Here is a 21234-nt window from a genome sequence, read left to right as displayed (position 1 = left end):
ACTGTATTCAGCATTAGAAACCCCCTGATATCTTTAATGTTCTGAACACAATAGTAAACAAAGACACATATTCAAGCTTATTTTAAACTGCTACATACATTAATCTTTCTCCCTGAATCACATTATCCGTCCATACTGTCATACTCTTCCACATTCAGCTTGTCTGCCTAATGAGAATACATACATGTTTTATAAATAGGTTTTCTGATTACAGAGAGAGAAATCTAGGCAGATGCACTTGCTCTTTCACAGGTGACCCCTGATGGAAAACTATGTCTGCTCAGTCAGACATACCCAGTAATAGAAACAAGTGTGACAAATGTGATCTCTTTAGCTGCAATGAGAAATAATGGAGATTTTTGCTGAGGTATTCTGCTTTTCTGATTTTTCTCCTGTAAAACTATGCGCCAGTAATCTCACGAGTCTTTTTTATTTCATTTTAGAAATATCATTTTAGAAATATTGGAGACAAAGTTGGTACTTAAAGGGTTTGTTCACCCAAAAATGACATTTCTGTCATTAATTACTCACTCTCATGTCGTTCCAAACCCGGAAGACCTTCATTCATCTTTGGAACACAAATTAAGATATTTTTGATGAAATCCGAGAGCTTTCTGACCCCCCAGACAGCAACGTTATTACCACTTTAAAGGCCCAGAAAGGTAGTAAAGACATCGTCAAAATAGTCCATGTGATTACAGTGGTTCAACCTTATTGTTATGCAGCGTCGATAATACTTTTTGTAAAAAAAAAAAAAAAAAAACTTTATTCAAACATTTCTCTTCCGTGTCAGTTTCTGACTCAGTTCACGTGAGCACCACGACACATGCGTGTGATGCTGACGCAGGAGCCGGCCAATACCGGCATTCTGACGAAGAACCAGGTAGCGCTGCAGTGTGTTTACTACGTGAACAGTGTCAGAGACTGACATGGAAGAGAAGATGTTGAATAAAGTTGTTGTTTTTTTCAGCACAAACAGTATTCCCGTCGCTTCATAACAATAAGGTTGAACCATTGTAGTCATATGGACTATTTTAACGATGTCTTTACTGCCTTTCTGGGCCTTTAAAGTGGTTACAATGTTGCTGTCTAGGGGGGTCAGAAAGCTCTCGGATTTCATCAAAAATAGGCTATATCTTCATTTGTGGTGCGATCATGAACGAAGGTCTTACAGGTTTGGAACGACATGAGGGATGACAGAAATGTCATTGTTGGGTGAACAAACCCTTTACGTATCAACTTTGTCAACTAAAACTTTATCAACCCTCATGTCATTCCAAACCATGACTTTCTTACTTCAGTGGAAAACAAGAGAAGATCTTTTGAAATAACATTGGACCCTATTGACTTTTATGGTATGGAAAAACATTGTATGAGAGGAAAGAATGTCATAAAGGTTGAGTCACATGTGAGTAAATGATGACAGAATTTTCACTTTTGTGCGAACTATCCCTTTAAATTAAATTGAATTCCATTCAATCTTAAAGAGCAACTTGTAACCAACATTTTCCTTTAGGGTCCCTTTCTTTGTTTTCCTTTACTTCCCTTCTTCTACTACTTTGTCCTGGGCATATTTCATCATTACAATGAAAGTGCAACTCCAGAAATAAAGTATATACTTCTTCCCTAGTAAACCCCTGTCAGTGCAGTCTTTGTGTTTAATGCAGCTTGTCTCTGGCTTCTTATGCCTGTATTGTCTAGCTGACACTGTGTTAAAGCTGAGGAAACATAAAAGACATAGTCTGATCTCAGAAAACCAGTTCATTCCAGTGAAAGGAAGTGTTAGTCACATACCCGGTATTTATTGCAAGCCACCTCACTTGACAAACAAATAAAAAAAGCTTTGGCTTTGGCTAATTTAAAGGTAAAGTGTGTAATTTCTGTGCAGCTCACCTAAAGCAATTACAAACAGGTTTCTCCAAGTAATTACCCTGTTCTCTGCATATTACGCTGGGATAGGAGAAAGCATTTAAAAAAATTTTTTTTTAAGGTTATACACTTTTTTGTTTACCATCAGAATCACTTTCCATTCCAAACCACAATTGGGTGTGAGAACGATGGACAAAAATGTTCCCAGCTCTCAATTATTGCTAATTATTGTTAATTTGGGGCCAGAGTGACAAAGAACCCTCTGTTCTTTAAGAGAACACAGGGGATTTTCAACTACACCTATTGTGATTTGGCCTTGTGTGTGTGTTTTCCACACATTTAAATATTTATTTATACACAAATCTCAGAATATGAGTAAATACATAATGAATCCCTGAATTCATTTGGGGAACATGCATTGTGCGTTGACTTCCAGGTTCCGTCACACTGACAGGTGCTGACACAAGTGAGCCATTTCTGCTCTCTTCCTTTCTTTACCTCCCCTCTCTCATGTTTCAGAGTCAGTTCTGTTCTTTTTCTTCAGGCTTATCTCTGCTCTGTATTTGCACTTCAGGTTTGACTGTTTATATCAGTGCAGCGGTACTAATAATCCAGAGCAAAGATGCTGGTCTGTTTCATAGACCTGTATATTACTGGAATGACCTTTTGAAGGTCCATAAAATCAGAATTTAAGCCTTATTTTGAATAAACGGTAATAAAAAATTAGAACATGCATCTTTAATAAGAGGCTGGTGGTGAAAGATTAGTCTTGTCATATTTTGCAGTGCCCATGTAATGTTTCGCAAAGCATTAAAAATAAATGTTATTGAGAAAGAGAGAGAGAATAAAATGAGTGTCATTTTAAATTATAATGCACCTTGACTTAGGCCTACATCAGCCGAATATGATTTGTTTTTAGCTGAGCATTCAACCACCACATCAAACTGTATTAATGGTCACTTTGAGTGAATGTACTACCCACTATCCATGTGTGTACAATATTACAACTATGCATACTATGTTTACTATTACTATTCATTGTTTCTATGAATGGTGGAAAATTATCTTTTCAAACTAGATCGAACAGTTTGAAAGAGAAACTGTTAGGCAGTTGCTTGTACCATAGCTAGGTGGTTGTTATGCTGCTGGATGGATGGTTGCTAGAGTGTTGTAAAGTAGCTGCTAGGATGTTGCTATGCAGGGTTTTCTCGGTGGATATGGTAATTATTGCAAATACATAAGAGCAATTGCTGACTGTGTGATTCATATGGATTATTTGTTTGGAACGACTTGAGGGTGAGTAATTAATGACAGAATTTTCCTTTTTGGGTAAACTATCCCTTTAAAGACTAGGACCGACATCTTACCATGCGCTGTAACAGCGCCCCCCTTCTGCAGACAACAGGAAAACAAGAGCTCATCGCTCATCTCTCTCTCTATTCAGAGAGCTTTATTGGCATGAAAAATCAATACATTTTGTATTGCCAAAGCATTAAAACAGCATAGAAAATGTGAATCTGAACCTTTAGCAAGTAGCCCTCTTTGTCCTCAGTTTAAATGATACGCTATCACCCTTTATTTTCCTGTAGCCCACAAATTAAAAGAATTGTATGTATTCATAGTCATTTGAACTCATAGTAATATTATTTCATTATTTTCTAAAATTGACTGTTATACACGATTACTGGCAAACAGCTTTCCATCTGTGATTGTGCGTGTGTATGTGTACTTCAGCCATTATGAAGAGTGACTTTATCAGTACAGCAGGTCAGAAGTGTGCAGGGGACTAAATGGGTCTTCTCAGTGGAAGGAATGTATCAATGATAAGGATGGACTCGGCTGTGTGGACAAACTGATGCTGTGAACAACCCAAGCCTTCACAGAAGAGTATGTGATGAGTCATTTTGGTTGCCTGGCAACCCTCTATTAGAGGTGCAGGCTTTTCAGTTATCTCTGTCAGATGATGTTCCAGCAGAGAGAGAGAGAGAGAGAGAGAGAGAGAGAGAGAGAGAGAGAGAGAGAGAGAGAGAGAGAGAGAGAGAGAGAGAGAGAGAGAGAGAGAGAGAGGACACCCCATAATGAATGTCAGGGGGTGTTTAAAGCTTCGCTCTTTAATTAAATTAATTAAATCAATGCAACCACCTGTAAGATTATTACAGACCAGTTGGCTAAGATTCAAATTGAGCCAGTGTGTATTTACATCAAATGCAAATAGCCAACCGTCCACTAGCCTACTACATTTTACCCCTAGGCTAGTACAAATAACATATTTCTTCTATTTAGATTGAAGCATCTATAATTATTTGTATTTTGTAAACTAGTTGTTATTTGTACCTTATAGCATTTACCTTCTACACTTTAGTTTTATCTTCAGTAGTTGTGCCGCCTGCATAAGGGGCTTAAATAACAGAGAGATAAAGAAAACAACAAATGTTAGTGAATTCCTCATTTGGTTAGTCAAGAAATTATGTAGGTCAGCTCACCTTGAATAGCTGGTACGATATTGTTCATGATTAAAACCAAATTATAGTGTTTCTTAAAGTATATCATATATTTCCTCCAAATATTTCTAATGCACTATGTTTAGAGTGCTAATGATTTAGTACGATACAATAAAAGTCTACTTATGGCATTCGTATGTAAAACGCAGAATGTTTGGTGAAATGATTTTCTGGTGAACAGTGCCATCGGCTGGTTTCGTGACAGTCCTACAAGTGAAGTGCTCGGTGCTGCTTCCGCCATTTCAAACGCAACATCCGGTTGTGCAGCAGCCATTTTGTCTGTTCAGGCAAGTCCACCCCACACGGTCAAGAACTGACGTTCCCCCTTGGAAAATATTTCAGAAATATCATAGCCGATACTTTTCCGTGTTATATATGGAAGTGGAAACGGGCTGAAAAAATACCTTATTGAATTCTACGCTCGAGAATACCTCTAGTAGGCTGATGTGTCTTATTTTTGTTGAGTGAGCGTCATTAATCGGGGTTATGTCGAGCGAGGAGAGTTATTTAGCCATCCAGCGCTACTTGACCGATGAACGGGAGCCTTACGCACCGGGCACGCACGGCAACACCAAGAGAAAGATCCGAAAAGCAGCTGCTTGTTACATAGTGCGCAATGGGATTCTTTATTACCAGAGGCGGCAGAAAGGTCTGGATGAATTCACGGAGCTGGAAGTGGTGCTGCAGGCCGAGAGGCGGAAGGAACTCATCACGGAGGCGCACATCACGTCCGGAGGGGAACACCTCAACCAGCAGCAGACATGGGAGATCATCTCCCAGAAATACTGGTGGAGAGGTACACTAATCACAACTTTAATGACCGCAAAGCTTTCCAACTCTGTGATGCTGTGTGACAGCTGGACAGCTGGTATCGCTTAAATGTTTCTTGTCAGTATGTCAAAGCAGGTGACAGGAAAGGAAGCTACAGCTGGATACAGTGGATATAGTGTCAATAATAAACATCATATAGAAAGGGGATATATATATATATATATATATATATATATATATATATATATATATATATATATATATATATATATATATATATATATATATATAGTTTCTAAGATAGAGCACCTTGAAATCAAAATTGACATTTTTTTATATTACAGTATTTATTATAAATGATTTATCCGTGTACATGTTTTTTTTATTATTCATTTCATTCAAATCATTGTTAATAACTTTCTCTTGCGATGCCGTCTCTTCTTTGATGACGTGTTTTCTGGCGCGAGGGATAGACCGGATAGACAAACTCACTCACATGACATCACAGCAATAGCAGGCTAAACCACAATGATCCAACAATCCAAACAGTTCCCAATAAACAAAATCAACTCCCACCATTCATATTTTCTTGTTTTTCGTCTCTTCTTTATTTTTACTTTTGTCACTTTTTTATGTTGTAGTTGTTAACAGGGTTGTATACATTTGTACATATTTTCTTGTTTAAGCAGCAGTTTCACTCAGATGTACATCATAATAGGGAAGAAAAAATCGCAACTTCTGTTTAATGCCAACTTTAAGAATCCTTGTATATTTAGATATTAATAAGACAGTGAGATAGACAGATGCTTTATTAATCCCATGGCAAAAACAGATGTAATTTATTGATCTTTGAGACAAAGTCTGTTATTTTATGTAGCCTAAACCTAGTCTTCTTATCACAGGTGTACTGAAGCAAGTGAAGGATTGCATAAAAGAGTGCAGTCACTGCCAAAGCAAGCAGGAGAAGGGGAGAGGCAATGCTGAAGATGCCACAAAACAAGCTGTCCGACAAGTTAGACGAAAGACCTCTGCCTGTGCCAGCGAGGAAGAGGATGATGAGGCAAATGATGATTTGGATGAGGAACAGTCCAGTTCAGTTGATAAACACGAACTGGTGTTTGTAAGTACAAAATGCCATTTGTGTCACTGAATACAAAAATGTGTCCCATGAAATTTTGAATTTGATTAAAAATATTCCAGGTACAATAGTTTATTTATATTAAAAGACATAACATAGAAATCACTGTCAATTCTATAAATAAATGTATTATTATTTCTTCAATTTAAAACTAATATAAATACAACTATTGTATACAACCCAAATTCCGGAAAAGTTGGGACGTTTTTTAAATTTGAAAAAAAAAACTAAAAACTAAAAGACTTTCAAATCACATGAGCCAATATTTTATTCACAATAGAACATAGATAACATAACAAATGTTTAAACGGAGAAATTTTACACTTTTATCCACTAAATGAGCTCATTTCAAATGTGATGCCTGCTACAGGTCTCAAAATAGTTGAAAAAGCAAAAAATTTAGAAAGGATTCAGGTGGGAGAACATCTAGCAACTAATTAAGTTCATTGATATCAGGTCTGTAACATGATTAGCTATAAAAGGGATGTCTTAGAGAGGTAGAGTCTCTCAGAAGTAAAGATGGGCAGAGGCTCTCCAATCTGTGAAAGAGTGCGTAAAAAGATTGTGGAACACTTTAAAAACAATGTTCCTCAATGTCAAATTGCAAAGGCTTTGCAAATCTCATCATCTACAGTGCACAACATCATCAAAAGATTCAGAGAAACTGGAGAAATCTCTGTGCGTAAGGGACAAGGCCGAAGACCTATATTGGATGCCCGTGGTCTTCGGGCCCTCAGACGACACTGCATCACTCATCGGCATGATTGTGTGAATGATATATTAAATGGGCCCAGGATTACTTCCAGAAACCACTGTCGGTAAACACAATCTGCCGTGCCATCTCCAGATGCCAACTAAAGCTCTATCATGCAAAAAGGAAGCCATATGTGAACATGGTCCAGAAGCGCCGTCGTGTCCTGTGGGCCAAGGCTCATTTAAAATGGACTATTTCAAAGTGGACAAGTATTCTATGGTCCGACGAGTCCAAATTTGACATTCTTGTTGGAAATCACGGACGCCGTGTCCTCCGGGCAAAAGAAGAGGGAGACCTTCCATCGTGTTATTAGCGTTCAGTTCAAAAGCCAGCATCTCTGATGGTATGGGGGTGCATAAGTGCATACGGTATGGGCAGCTTGCATGTTTTGGAAGGCACTATGAATGCTGAAAGCTATATAAAGGTTTTAGAGCAACATATACTCCCCTCCAGACGACGTCTATTTCAGGGAAGGCCTTGTGTATTTCAGCAGGACAATGCAAAACCACATACTGCAGCTATTACAACTGCATGGCTACATCGTAGAAGAGTCCGGGTGTTGAATTGGCCTGCCTGCAGTCCAGATCTTTCACCTATAGAGAACATTTGGCGCATCATTAAACGACAAATGCATCAAAGACGACCACGAACATTTCAGTAGCTGGAAACCTATAAGGCAAGAATGGGACCAAATTCCAACACCAAAACTCCAGACACTCATAAACTCGATGCCCAGACGTCTTCAAACTGTTTTGAAAAGAAGAGATGTTACACCATGGTAAACGTGCCCCCGTCCCAACTATTTTGAGACCTGTAGCAGGCATCAAATTTGAAATAGGCTCATTTATTGGATAAAAGTGTAAATTTTCTCAGTTTAAACATTTGTTATGTTATCTATGTTCATTTGGTGAATAAAATATTGGCTCATGTGATTAGAAAGTCTTATAGTTTTCATTTTATTCAAATTTAAAAAACGTCCCAACTTTTCCGGAATTCGGGTTGTATTTTTATTTTATAATCAATGCAGTTATTTATAAATATATTTCATATTTTGTAGATAAGTTGATGGATATATTCTTTCATGCATGGTTATAGGTGGACAGTAAGGGAGTTGTCAAGCAGTTCTTACCAAAGCATGGGCAGACGATGCTGGACAGGTTGAACCAGCAGCGACAGAGAAATGAGTTTTGTGATATCACCCTGATCATTGAGGGTGAGGAGCATCGGGCACATAAAGCTGTACTGGCCTCCTGCAGTGATTATTTCTACGAGCTCTTTGTGGAAAAGGGTGCTGTGACCAGTCATGAAGCTGTCGTTGACCTCTCTGGTGAGAAGAATGCAGGATGCTGTTGAATGAAATGATGAAACATGAACAATTTATTGAGGTTTCATTTTATTCTCTGTTCCAAACCCTAGTGGGCTATTTCACAGTCCTGTGTCCATAGACAGCATCCAAACCAAAATGTGACCCCAAAAGTGACCAAAAAATATGTGACCCCCCCAAAAAATACATACATAAATATATTGCACATACAAATATTGGGTGAGACGGTGTATTACTGTTCAAACAGTTTTTATTAATGATATGATTTTAGTTTATCAATAACAAATACTTTTTAGTAATTTACAATATATATATATATATAAATACAATTTTTTTAAGCTCCATCCACCATCTTGGCATAAACTTATTACTGAGCAAATTGCAATGCATTCAGGAGCTCCCATGTCTTAACATGTTTACCGTCATAACAAATCAATTATGTGACAGAACTGTTAAACAAATACAGTTAGAAATCAGCAAATACTCATTCATATCACTAAAATAAGTTCTTTTAATATCTAATAAGTTTTTAAATCCATAAACCTCACAGATAATAGCAAATCCTCTGTTTAATCCCGATGAAATACTACTTCTTTTTTATTATTTATTTGTTGTTTTTAACCATATCTTTATTTGTGATAAATACTGTTATGATGATTATAGAATTAAGAAGTTGCTGTCTAAAGTAAAAATCTATTTTTTTTCCGTATTAATTGATCTTCAATTTTTTTTTTTTTTTTTGAAAATGATGTAAAATGCTAATGTCTAAAATGTTGCCTAGATAGGCAGCTTCCTACTAGTTTGTAATTTGTGTGAGAGCATTAACATGTTAAAGGTAGGTCTAGAGACTCAAGACTCTACACAATGGAACTTTTAGCCCATCTAGTGGTTAAAAAACAAAACTGCATGCATTTTGCAGAAGAACATTGTTCTTGTTTGTGCTTCGGCTCTGTGTGACACTGCGGATGAATATCACACCTTTTACAATGAACTCTGTTTGAGAGCTGCGTATGGCAATTTATCTGTTTAATAAATACCTTACGCACCTGTTGAGAAATAAAAACGTCATCTCGGCATCGCATTTACAGTTTTTCAAAACACATGAATGCAATTTTCCACAACAACCATCCCAAGTTGGTAAACTTTAAACACTTATTATAGGCTTACCATAGTGAATCAGGGTAAGACAAAAACATGTTTTGGAAGAAGGATTGATGATGTATTGACTGAATATATATATATATGCATATTTTATGTATTCAAATCGTAATAGTTTCTTTTGTGTTGTTTTACCTACCAGGCTTCAGCAAGGCCAGTTTTCTACCCTTAATGGATTTTGCCTACACCTCCAATCTGACCTTTAACTTTTGTGTGATGGCAGAGGTAGCCACACTGGCACGGCACTTACTGATGGCTGAAGTGCTTCAGATCTGTGAATCTGTGCATAAGAAAGTAGAAGAACAGAAGCTGATGGTCTATCAGAGAGGAGACATCCACACTGTGGTGGCCAGCCCGCCTGCGCCCCCTCAGCCAATCACACCCACCACATCCGAAACTTATGTGGTAACTATGCAGAGTGATGACACACCTGAAGCAGGACAGTCTCTAGCTGTAATCGCAAGTGAAATCGGGACGGCTGAATCGCTGGCCTTGCTTGCTGGTGCGACCATCGATGGCGAAACAATGACTGTAGTTACTCATAGTGGACAGGCTGGCTCAGCTGAGTCTCTCGCCATGGTGGCTCACAGTGGCCAGGCAGAGGAGGGTGAGACCATGACTTTGGTCACTCACTCCGGGCAAGCGGGTTCAGGTGAGTCCCTGGCTGTAGTACAGGCTTGTTGGTCTGTAGAGGAGCCACTGGTTGGTGACACTCCTGTTGCAGAGTGTATTCAAACGGGAGCCTATCTCATTAGTGTGGATCCTGGCAAATTGGAGGCTTCTGAGATTGTGCATTTAGCTGCGGCAGCGCCACCTGCTGTGCAGGATGAGCCCCAAGCTTCTGAGCCCACACGCCAACCTGAGCCGGCAGCAGCAGCACCACAGCCAGCCCCTGCACCGGTCAGGAGGAGGCCAGGAAGACCCCCTAAAGTGAAGCAGCCGGAACCACCACCACCTCTTCCTTCAGAGGAGGAGCCCATGGAGATGGAGGGGATTGAGGATGGATCCGGTGCAGATGAAGAGAGAAAAGAAGAGGAATGCAAAGATCCCAACAAGAGATACCTCAGAAAACGATCTGTGAAAGAAGGAGGGTACATTCGTCTTCATATGGGACTTGAGACCGAGGAGGAAGACAGAAGCACCTCACCCCCTGCAAAGGTAGGCACTCCCATTCACTCGACATATGATTCATCTGTAAATGTGACGATGGCCTTGTCCCAGATGATGCCCTTTTGGACTTGGCACATTTGTAAGGTCCACAACACCCGCAGGGTCGCCCATCTGTCACGTTGTGGCTCAAAAGTGTGCCTACTATGTGGCCTTGATGCACCCTTTTGTGAAGCATGTATTGGTTTCTTGATATTATAATGTTCTAAAATGTTCATACAAGTAAAATGTTAGTACTTTTTACACCACATTACATTTACACCACAAATTTAAACCTTACTTAAAAATGCAAGAGTGCAGCCAAAATGTTGGCACATGCATTTTAAACTAGATTTAAAAAAAATCATAGACACTATTATTTTTCATTCACAGCCAATATGCTGTTATGGTGTGTTCACACCGAACGCGAATTTAATTATTTGCGCGAGTAGATTACATACAAAGTCAATGCAAAGACGCGAATAGACGCATCATTCGCGCCGGGCGTTGCGAATGACGTGAATTGGGCAACGCGTTTGCCGCGAATGTCTTCCGCGCAAGTTGAAAAATTTTAACTTGAGCGAATGTTCAAGCTTCTAACTAGACGCGATAGACGCGTATTTGGTGTGAACACACCATTATTGTTCAATGAGCCAACGATTGGATACAAAAAATAAATAAATTCAGCCTGATTGTCTTCATAGAATCTTACTGTGTCCCCAGACACCTCAGAGACTTGCCAGGAGAGGTCGACCGGTTCAGTCTGTGAAGAACAATCCTGATGAGATTTCAGAGTCAAACATAGAGGCTGTTCCTGATGCCGTAGCACCTTTAGCAGAGGAACTGGAGCCTGTTGTCGACCAGCCAGAGACTCTGGAGGAGGAGGGCGCACTGCAGGGAGACCCAGGAGAAGTTGTGGAAGGTGAACATGCGTGTAATGAGTGTGGCATGGTGTTCCAGAGGCGGTACGCCCTCATCATGCACGCTCTGAAACATGAGAAGGCTCGCAGCTTCAAGTGCAGTGTATGTATCCTTGGGCTAAATAAATAGTAATTCTTGCCTGATCTTTATGCATTTTGGTTATTTTCCCTGACCTTTCTTTTGTCCTCACAGATTTGTAATAAGGAGTTCCAGTACGCAGCCTCACTCCGTGCACATTTGGCCCGTCACAAGCATCAGAAGACCCAGAGAGCCAGCATGACACGGGCCATTGCCACAGAAGATTCTCACGGGTCCGAAGATCAGGCGAGGTACCGCACCAAACGGGAGTTTGTGTGCGATATCTGTGGCAAGACTCTGCCCAAGCTGTACTCCCTGCGCATTCACATGCTGAACCATACAGGGGTGAGGCCACACACCTGCAAGGTTTGTGGGAAAAGCTTTGCCACCAAGCACAGCCTGAAGATGCACCGGGCGCTGCACGACTCCCTCAAGAGATTTCAGTGCACTGTGTGTGAGAAGTCTTTTGTCACCAAAAGAAGCCTAGAGGAGCATACAAGCATTCACACAGGTACACACACATTTAGCTTGTGCCAGGCCAAGACGAATACTTAAATATGCAGGCATTTAAACTGGTATTATGTGATTAGTATTAACTATAGGAGTTATGATAAAGCATTTGCATTATAAAATAATTTTCCGATGTAATAATTGATAACCGCCTGTTTTACAGAAATAGTGTTTAAAGAATAATGTTTTAGTGGGAAAAAAATTGGTAATTTGGACTAATGTCATAGTATCACATCCAGTCTGGTGGTAACATAGGTCTAGCCACACAAGTTCAGATATCACATCCAAAGCTCAAATCGCTTTGGAAAATTCTGCTTACACATATGATCTGAACACCACACATCCTGTACTACTCTCCATTGGGCATGTATGACTTTCGGACTGTCATTTGTCAGAGATTGTGAAAGGGTGGGTTAAGGTCTATTAGGTATATACAGGTGAAACTCGAAAAATTAGAAGATCGTCCAAAAGTTCATTTATTTCAGTTATTCAACTTAAAAGGTGAAACTACTATATTATATAGACTCATTACATGCAAAGTGAGATATTTCAACTCTTTATTTGTTATAATTTTGATGATTATGGCTTACAGCTTATGAAAACAACAAATTCAAAATTAGAATATTGTGAAAAGGTTTTCATATCTGTAAGCCATAATCATCAAAATTATCACAAATAAAGACTTGAAATATCTCACTTTGCTATATAATATATTAGTTTCACCTTTTAAGTTGAATTACTTTTGCACGATATTCTAATTTTTCGAGTTTCACCTGTGTATATATATATATATATATATATTCAATAAAATATTTATATATTTAATATATAAATATTTAAATATATTTTTTTAAATATTCTTTGTAAAAGTCTACTAAATCAACATTTGAAGTGGATCAAAAAAAGTCATCAAAGTTGTCCTAAGACAAGAACGGGTATTGTTCAAAATTCATGTATAACTTTGATGAAAGGTTTTGATCCACTTCTAATTTTGACTATTGTAAATTGTTGTCTAAGCAAATATTTACGCTTTTAGTATTAATGTTGTCATTAACATTATGATAGTGCTAAATGAGCAGTTCATAATAGCAGTTTGTTTGACAGGTGAATCAAAGTACTTATGCACAACCTGCGGAGCATCTTTTCACCGTGCATCCGGACTGAGCAAACACCTCAAGAAACATCAACCCAAACCTGATGTCCGCTCATTCCACTGTACTCAGTGAGTGCCTTTTCCCTCGATGCATGCACACGACTGCTTTCTGTGAACCCCCCGATTAAACTTTTATTCACGTATCTTCCCACATAATGGTTTGACACCTTTTGTTCTTTCATTATAGCTGTGATAAGAGTTTCTTTGAAGCGAAAGACCTGCAGCAGCACATGAATAAGCACTTAGGCCTAAAGCCCTTCCAGTGTCAGGTCTGTGGGAAATGTTACAGCTGGAAGAAAGACTGGTACTCGCACGTCAAATCGCACACTGTTGCAGAGCCCTTCAGGTGAGGGTGAAAAACAAAGTGTTTTTTTTTTTTTTTTTTTTGCTTATTGAAGAAAACTATTACAAAATTGCTTAACAAATATCTCTAATGATCTAGTTTCTACACTGCAAAAGGGCCTGTTATAGTTATTATATGTATCTATTATATGATATCTGAACTCTGTGGCTCAAGCATTTGTTAGAAGTAGACGGTGAACTATATTGTGTGTTTTGACCTTTTGGCAGGTGTAATGTGTGTGGGAAGGAGTTCTTTGAGAAGGCCCTGTTCAGACGGCATGTCAAGAAAGCCACTCATGGAAAGAAGGGCAGAGTGAAGCAGAACTTGGAGAGAGAGTGTGAACACTGTGGGAGGAAGTTCACACAGCTCAGAGAGTACCGCCGCCACATGAATAATCACCAGGGTTAGTGGAGACTCATACATAAACGCATGTAGAATGATAATAAATCATTTATATGCAGATTCAAGAACTGTTTCACCCAAAACACAAATGTAAAATGTAGTTTCACCACAATAACTCTGGCAACAGTATGACTTTATCAATAGCTGTGATTACATGGACCCTAATAATCTCATTGTGATCAGATTATTAGCACAGTCGGAATAAAATAGTCACATGTAATCACGTCAATCGGAATGAATTGGCCAAATTTAATTCGGACTGTTGTTGTTGGCATCCTTCTGTCTTCGAGAGACAATGGTTTAGAATCTGCACCCAGGTCAGTCTGTGGTTTGGTTGCAGACTCTACTATGACTGTAGAGTCCGATACGGGAGCGACAGCACCGCTGGCACTTGCTACAGGTGTAAGCAGTGGTGATGTCAATGGGAACAGGCTGAACGCTTTGCTGCCGGCGAGTCCTCTTCTCCTCCCACTGCATTGCTCTTTTTTCTTCGGCTAAAAGGACACCAGTCTTGACAGTGGATCGCCAATTTTCGCGGTCCGATGTCACTGCTTCCAATTCAGCCGGACAGATGCTGCACGTTTTCAAGTCTCGCTTGCAGGCGTCCTTGTAGCGCAGGGTTGGCCGTCCAGATTGTCGTGTTCCTGTGGCAAGCTCCCCGTACAGAACGTCCTTTGGGATACAACCATCATCCATCCTGCACAGGTGACCAAGCCAGTGCAGTCGCCTCTGTGTAAGGATGGTGAACATACTTGCAGGGCTCAACATAAAAAAAAATCCCCACTGGCCCCCGGGGCCAGTAGATCAGAGTTTTGGTGGCCCCTTCTATATTTTTACTGGCCCTGAAAGAAATATAAGGAAAAGCACTTTTCCATTAAACTGTAGGCATATTTATTGTATACATTAGGATTAATCAATACAGCAAAGGGAGTACAGGAATTAAGAGAGAGCCCCTGTATGCAAAAATAACCAAATGTCAGCCTGCAGTAGATTATTTGTCAATACCTGCTCTCTCCTAATCTCCATCACTCTTTCTTTTTTCTCTCAGTCTCCTCATCTTACTTATGCTTATTAAAGCTAAAGTTATTCATTCAAGAGCTGATTTTCTTTTTGCCTTTTGTTGTTTAATTCTCAGTAATGGCGCAATCCTCAGCATGTTTATTAGACTGGTTCCCCTTTAAGAACGAGTGCAGATCTAATAGTCTACTGATGCACCATATTTTCTCCCAAATATTTCCATAACTACGTCCATTTTAGACATAAACTGTTAAAGTGAATCTCCAAGGCGGTCATTTTGACATATTTTTGTGTATATTTGATCGTTTATACGCGCACATGAAGCCCAATGTGTAATTTGCTTGTCTCGTTACGGTATGTTTCGGAGCGCGCGCCGCATTTGGAACAGCATCTCTTGCGCAGATTTTTGTGCTTTTAATAGCTCTTTTTATTATTAAACGCGTCCCGCAATTTAGCAACAGTAGAGACTGCATTTTACAACAATTGCCGATCGTGCTGATACTGTCTTAAAGTTTTAGTTTTAAGGTGAAATGGCAGCGTACTGCTGCGATGGGAAGGAAGTTGCGCTAGACAGAATGCGGCTATAGTTTTTAATGGTTTTACCTCAAATATTCTATAATCTTTGGAAGCCGAAATCTAAAATAAAATCAGAGTAATATCACAGATCTAAAGTGTGCTACGTTTGAATGTTTAGTTCTGTCCTCTGCTCTGTGGTCACTCATTAAGCTGGGCTGTCGTGCTGTGCGCACTGTGGCACCGCGTGAGAGATCTCTCTCTATGGTTTAATATTAATATATCCAGAAATGGCTGGTGACTCAGCGAGATGGTAAAAAACAACCAATAACGTCTGATCACCCCGTCTACGTGTATTTCTCCAGTAGCTACCGACAGCAGAGCCAATAACGTCCGAGCTTATCGATACAGCGGTCTTTCAAAATTCAGCCCCGGGCTCGTTTAATACCGGGTTTCGGTACCCATCCCTACCAGTGTAGGCCCTACTGTGTTTTCCATGACACTGGGAATGTCCTCTTTCTCGTATCAGCCTCGTAGTTCTTTGACATTTTAACACGTTAAAATAACCTGAAGTAACACTAATGGTGTGTTCACACCGAACGCGAATTGAATTATTTGCGCGAGTAGATTTCATACAAAGTCAATGCAAAGACGCGAATAGACGCATCATTCGCGCCGGGCGTTGCGAATGACGCGAATTGGGCGACGCGTTTGCCGCGAATGTCTTCCGCGCAAGTTGAAAAATTTGAACTCGAGCGAATGTTCAAGCGTCTAACTAGACGCGATAGACGCGTATTTGACGCTCTATTCGCGTTCGGTGTGAACACACCATTACACTCTTCGCGCCACTGTGTATGACGTTTGCTGTTTGTTTTGCTGATGGCCAGTCACTGGCCCGCGCGGGCCAGTGACTGGCCAATCAACTTGCCCGACATACTCTTTTACTGGCCCCGGGCCATCGGGCCATTGCTTATGTCGAGCCCTGATACTTGGCATACCTGCCTGGGCCAGGATGGCTATGTTTGTGATACGATCCTGCCAGGTGATGCTCAGGAGTCGTCTGAGGCAGCGCATATGGAAGGCATTCAGTCTTTGCTCTTGGCGAGAATATAGAGTCCAAGCTTCACTGCCATAGAGTAGGGTGCTCAAGACGCATGCTTGGTACACCTTCAGTTTTGTCTTGAGTGTCAACAGAGTGTTATCCCAAGCCCTCTTTGCTAGTCGAGCCATGGCGGTGGCTGCTTTGCCTATCCTTATATTGAGCTCAGTATCCAAGGATAGGTTGCTGCAGATGGTGGAGCCAAGGTATGTGAAATTCTCCACTACCTCCAGGGTGTGGTCGCTGATAGTGATTTCAGGAGTGGTGTTGACATCTTGCACCATTATTTTGGTTTTCTTGAATACTGATGGTAAGGCCAAACTCTGTGCATGCATCTGCAAAACAGGTGATAAGTCGCTGGAGGCCACCCTCAGTGTGTGCAGCAAGAGCAGCATCATCTGCAAACAGCATCCCCCGTATGAGTACCCTGCGGACCTTAGTCTTTGCTCTGAGGCGGGCAAGGTTGAAAAGGTTCCCGTCACTCCTAGTATGGAGGAAGATCCCGTCTTCAGAGTTGCAGAAGGCATAGCGCAGGAGCAGGGAGAAGAACACGCCAAAAAGTGTTGGCGCCAGAACAAACCCCTGCTTCACACCGCACTTGATTGGAAAAGGGTCTGCGGATGACTCGCCATACTGGACTGTGCCCATCGTATTCTCATGAAATGATATAATCAACTTCAAGAGCTTGGGGGGGCATCCAATCCTGTGTAGGAGAGTGGAGAATGTCGAACGCCTTGGTCAGGTCTATGAAGGCAAGGAACAGAGGACGTCTCTGCTCACGGCACTTCTCCTGTAGCTGCCTAAGGGTGAACACCATGTCAATTGTTGACCGTTTTGCTCGGAACCCGCATTGCGACTCTGGGTACACACGATCGGCGAGCAGTTGTAGGCGGTTAAGGATGACACGTGCAAAGGCTTCCCCACAACACTGAGGAGGGAGATCCCACGATAGTTATTGCAGTCACTGCGATCGGCCTTGTTCTTATAAAGCGTCAGGATCTTAGCGTCTCGCATGTCTTGGGGTATAATGCCCCCTTCCCAGCATTTGAGCAGGAGGTTGTGGAGGTGGCCAAGAAGAGAGCTCCCCTTTCCTGCCTTGATAATCTCTGGTGGAATTCCATCACTGCCTGGTGCTTTCCCACAGGCCAGTGAATCGATGGCCTTCCCAAGTTCCTTGATGGTGGGTGGCGAGTCAAGCTCCTCCATGATGGGCAGAGGCATGGTATTTCGAATGGCTGTGTCAGCAACAATGTACTCTCTTGAGTACAGTTCCTGGTAGTGCTCAACCCATCTCTCCAACTGCTTTCGGCGATCTGTGATGATCTCGCCGGAAGTAGATTTTAGGGGAGCAGTCTTGATGGCATTGGGACCAAACGCTTTCTTCATGCCTTCATACATGGCTCGGATATTACCACAGTCTGCCGAAGTCTGAATATCGCTACACAACTTCAGCCAGTAGTCGTTCGCACACTTTCGGGCAATCCTCTTTGTGTTATTATGTGCCTCTCTGAGGGCAGCCAACGTCCTTGCAGAAGGCTGTCTCTTGTGCTCAAGGAGAATGGTACGTTTTGCAGTGATGGCAGGCTCCAGCACCTGTAAGGGGTGGTTGTAAGGGGTGGTTTAAACCTTTTCTAGTCTGATTGAGAGGACATGTGTCTGATTTAAAACTGAAACTGGACGTAGAGGTGGCGTAGTGACGTATGACGGGAGGAACGAGCTGTTGTTGTTGTTGAATGAAGTGTCATAAATGACTGTCGTGTCATTCTAAAATTCTCCTTCCACTCGTCAACTGTGAAGTGGAGCAGGACAGCATCTCACCAGTCCTTGTTTCAGACTCTCATCCACAGAAGCCTTGTTTTGGGTGCAGGAAGGGGCCTTTTTACTGCATATAAGCAGCATGGCACAATGAAGCATAGCTTCATTGTTTTTCTTAGTTCCCCACAAATATACCATTTAATTTCTCCACTATTAGTAATACTAATATGTTACACAGTCACACTTTGACACACACACATGCATACTTATATATTTGTGTGTGTGCATGCATAGCTACTTCAGGAAGATAAAAAAGGATTCTGCTTTAAAAACAAAAATTTATTTTTGTCAAAAAAAATTTTTTTAATACTTTTCCCCCCGATTTCACAGACAAGACTTAGCCTATTGTCCCAGACTAAACTGCATGTTTTAACTGAAAGCAACTTGCGCTGACATATCTTAAAATCAGTGCCATTTTTTGTCTCAAGATGCACACCAGTAATGTTTTCTTCAAAGGCACGTTTATAAAAGATACTAAAATGCCCTAAGGCCTAATCCTGGATTAATCTAAGCCTTGTCTTTGAAACCAGGAGCCTATACCATTAAGCTGGTTTAGGTGAACTCAGGATCGAAGCCTGAGTTGACAGAGAAAGTGTCATGGGACCAACAAATCCTGATTGAATTGGTTTGGTTTTGTCAACTTGAAACGAATCCTGTAACCCTAAGTTTGTTCAACTACCATCATATAGGCCCGGGCCAATATTTGCTTTGAAAAGATTTCTCTAATGTGCACATCTGCAATGTGGCTGTAGGTGGTGCTGCATGCCATATGTTCAGCCTAATAGACATCCTACACATTTTCATGCTTGTATTTGGCAGTTTTACAGGCAACGGACATTTTGATTTAGGTGTCAGCCACTTGCAATGCGTATAAATAGCTGAGTATAACAGATGTCATGCTGGTCTTTTTTTTTCAGGAGTGAAGCCTTTTGAGTGTCTGACCTGTGGCGTTGCATGGGCTGATGCTCGTTCGCTGAAGCGCCATGTTCGCACTCACACAGGCGAGCGCCCTTACGTGTGCCCGTTGTGCCAGGAGGCCCACATAGACGCCAGAACACTGCGGAAGCACATAACCAAGTTCCACGGAGATCAGTTGCCCGGCAAGATCATGCTGGAGAAGGACACTCTGCAGTTCCACAACCAGGGCACGCAGGTGGAGCACGCCGTCAGCATCCTCAGCTCTGAGCTGCCCCCTGAACTCCAGCCTCCACAGCCTCCCGCCACAGAGGAGATAGAGACCGTGCTCATCACTGAGGAAACCGTGGAGGCCGTGCAGGCTGTGAGTGACGGCTCCGTGGCCACGTTGTCCGATCAGAGTATAATGCAGGTGGTGAACTACGTCCTGGCACAGCAAGCTTCAGTCAAGGTGGAAGATGCACCAGAGATCATCCAGACTATGGAAGTGGAGGTGGCCCATGTGGCAGAGGTGGAATGAGACACAAGTTCTCAGATCTGTCGACTGCATCATAGTGACTTGGCAGTAAAAGTAATATGAATAAGGGCAGGCTTATTCTTTTTTGTTGTCATATGCACCCTGTGTGATAATGTAAAAAGTGCTCATTTATTTTTGATGTAAAATGTAAATTAAAATAAGCTTAAAAGACTCTCGAGTTTGCTGACATCACCCTTCTTACAGGTGTGTGTGTGTGTGTGTGTGTGTGAGAATCAGTGCATGCTGTGTATGTGTGAATATGTTTGATTTACATTATATGTAAGCTTCTGTATACACGTGTACATAAACAGAATAATTTGCATTGTAATAGTCATAATCAAGCATACAACAAGCAGATAGTCCCAATATAAATGTTTGACTTTTTTTGGAACTAGGTTACATTTTTCTCATTATTAAAGCTTTGTTTTTCTTTCTTTTTGATAATTTGTAAAGAATATATATAAGCTCTAACAGTCTTAGCAAAAGGGCCATAGGCTCTTGTCTGTGGTATAATGCGGTGCCTCTCGGTCTCAGCTGAGTACTATGTATAGCAGCAGAAATAACAACCAAATAAAAAACTCCGTCTACAGGGATTCACCATGTGCTCTATTTCTTTTTTTTTTTTTTTTTTTTTTTTTTCTGTCTTGGAAGTGAAAATGAAAATGTGTGAAGTCCATATGCACCACTACGAGCATCCCAAGATTTGTGAGATCTGCCCTTGTAATTGGTGGATGCTTCATAGAATGAGATTAAATCTATTGGTATGTTAGTTATAGTTTCTAAATGTGTTCTGGTTACCACTTTTCTTAACATGCAACATTGCAGAAGCTGTAGTAATATTGCTTTAGTCAGCCATGATTTTAGCTGTGCACTGATTTTTCTTATTTCTTATTTACAGTAAATGCTATGCCCAGAACTTCACTCTAAGTTCACTCATTTTAATTGTCTATGTCATTAGAATGTTAATGTACTAACTGGAGCTATCTTTGTTACTCTTAATCTATTACAAATAACACAGTTGAGTGCTGGAAGATGATGATGAAGATGTATGAGATGTAAACAAATTTGTGTCAAATTAAATAATATATATAATCCTGTATTAATAATTTGAAATATAAAACAAACAACTTTTTATGTGGTAAGTGGTTGTGGTTGGTTACTACAATTGGTTCACCAATGCCACAATTAGATTATGACTTTTATAGTTATAATTAGGCTTAGTTATTTGAATTTCTTTTTTAATAGAGTCGGTGACAACCCAGTGCAAACTCCAAAAGTAAATTCCCAAGA

General features: G+C 40.7%; 1 protein-coding gene across 1 annotated transcript; it reads left to right on the top strand.

The window, feature by feature from the left end:
- Window positions 1-4654: 4654 nt before the first annotated feature.
- zbtb11 (zinc finger and BTB domain containing 11) lies at window positions 4655-20537 on the top strand. The gene is made up of 10 exons (XM_056246368.1): window positions 4655-5166; window positions 6044-6261; window positions 8129-8360; window positions 9658-10673; window positions 11385-11684; window positions 11775-12171; window positions 13275-13392; window positions 13511-13669; window positions 13894-14069; window positions 19430-20537. Exons 1-10 carry the CDS (start codon window positions 4857-4859, stop codon window positions 19945-19947), a joined length of 3444 nt encoding a protein of 1147 aa, XP_056102343.1. The 5' UTR covers window positions 4655-4856; the 3' UTR covers window positions 19948-20537.
- The last annotated feature ends 697 nt before the right edge of the window (window positions 20538-21234 follow it).

Source organism: Rhinichthys klamathensis, unplaced genomic scaffold (genome assembly GCF_029890125.1).
Source record: "Rhinichthys klamathensis goyatoka isolate OS25496 unplaced genomic scaffold, OSU_Roscu_1.1 h1tg000036l_1, whole genome shotgun sequence".
NCBI lineage: Eukaryota > Metazoa > Chordata > Actinopteri > Cypriniformes > Leuciscidae > Rhinichthys > Rhinichthys klamathensis.
Note: the sequence above shows the minus strand (reverse complement) of the source record. Positions and strands in the feature narration are given on the sequence as shown.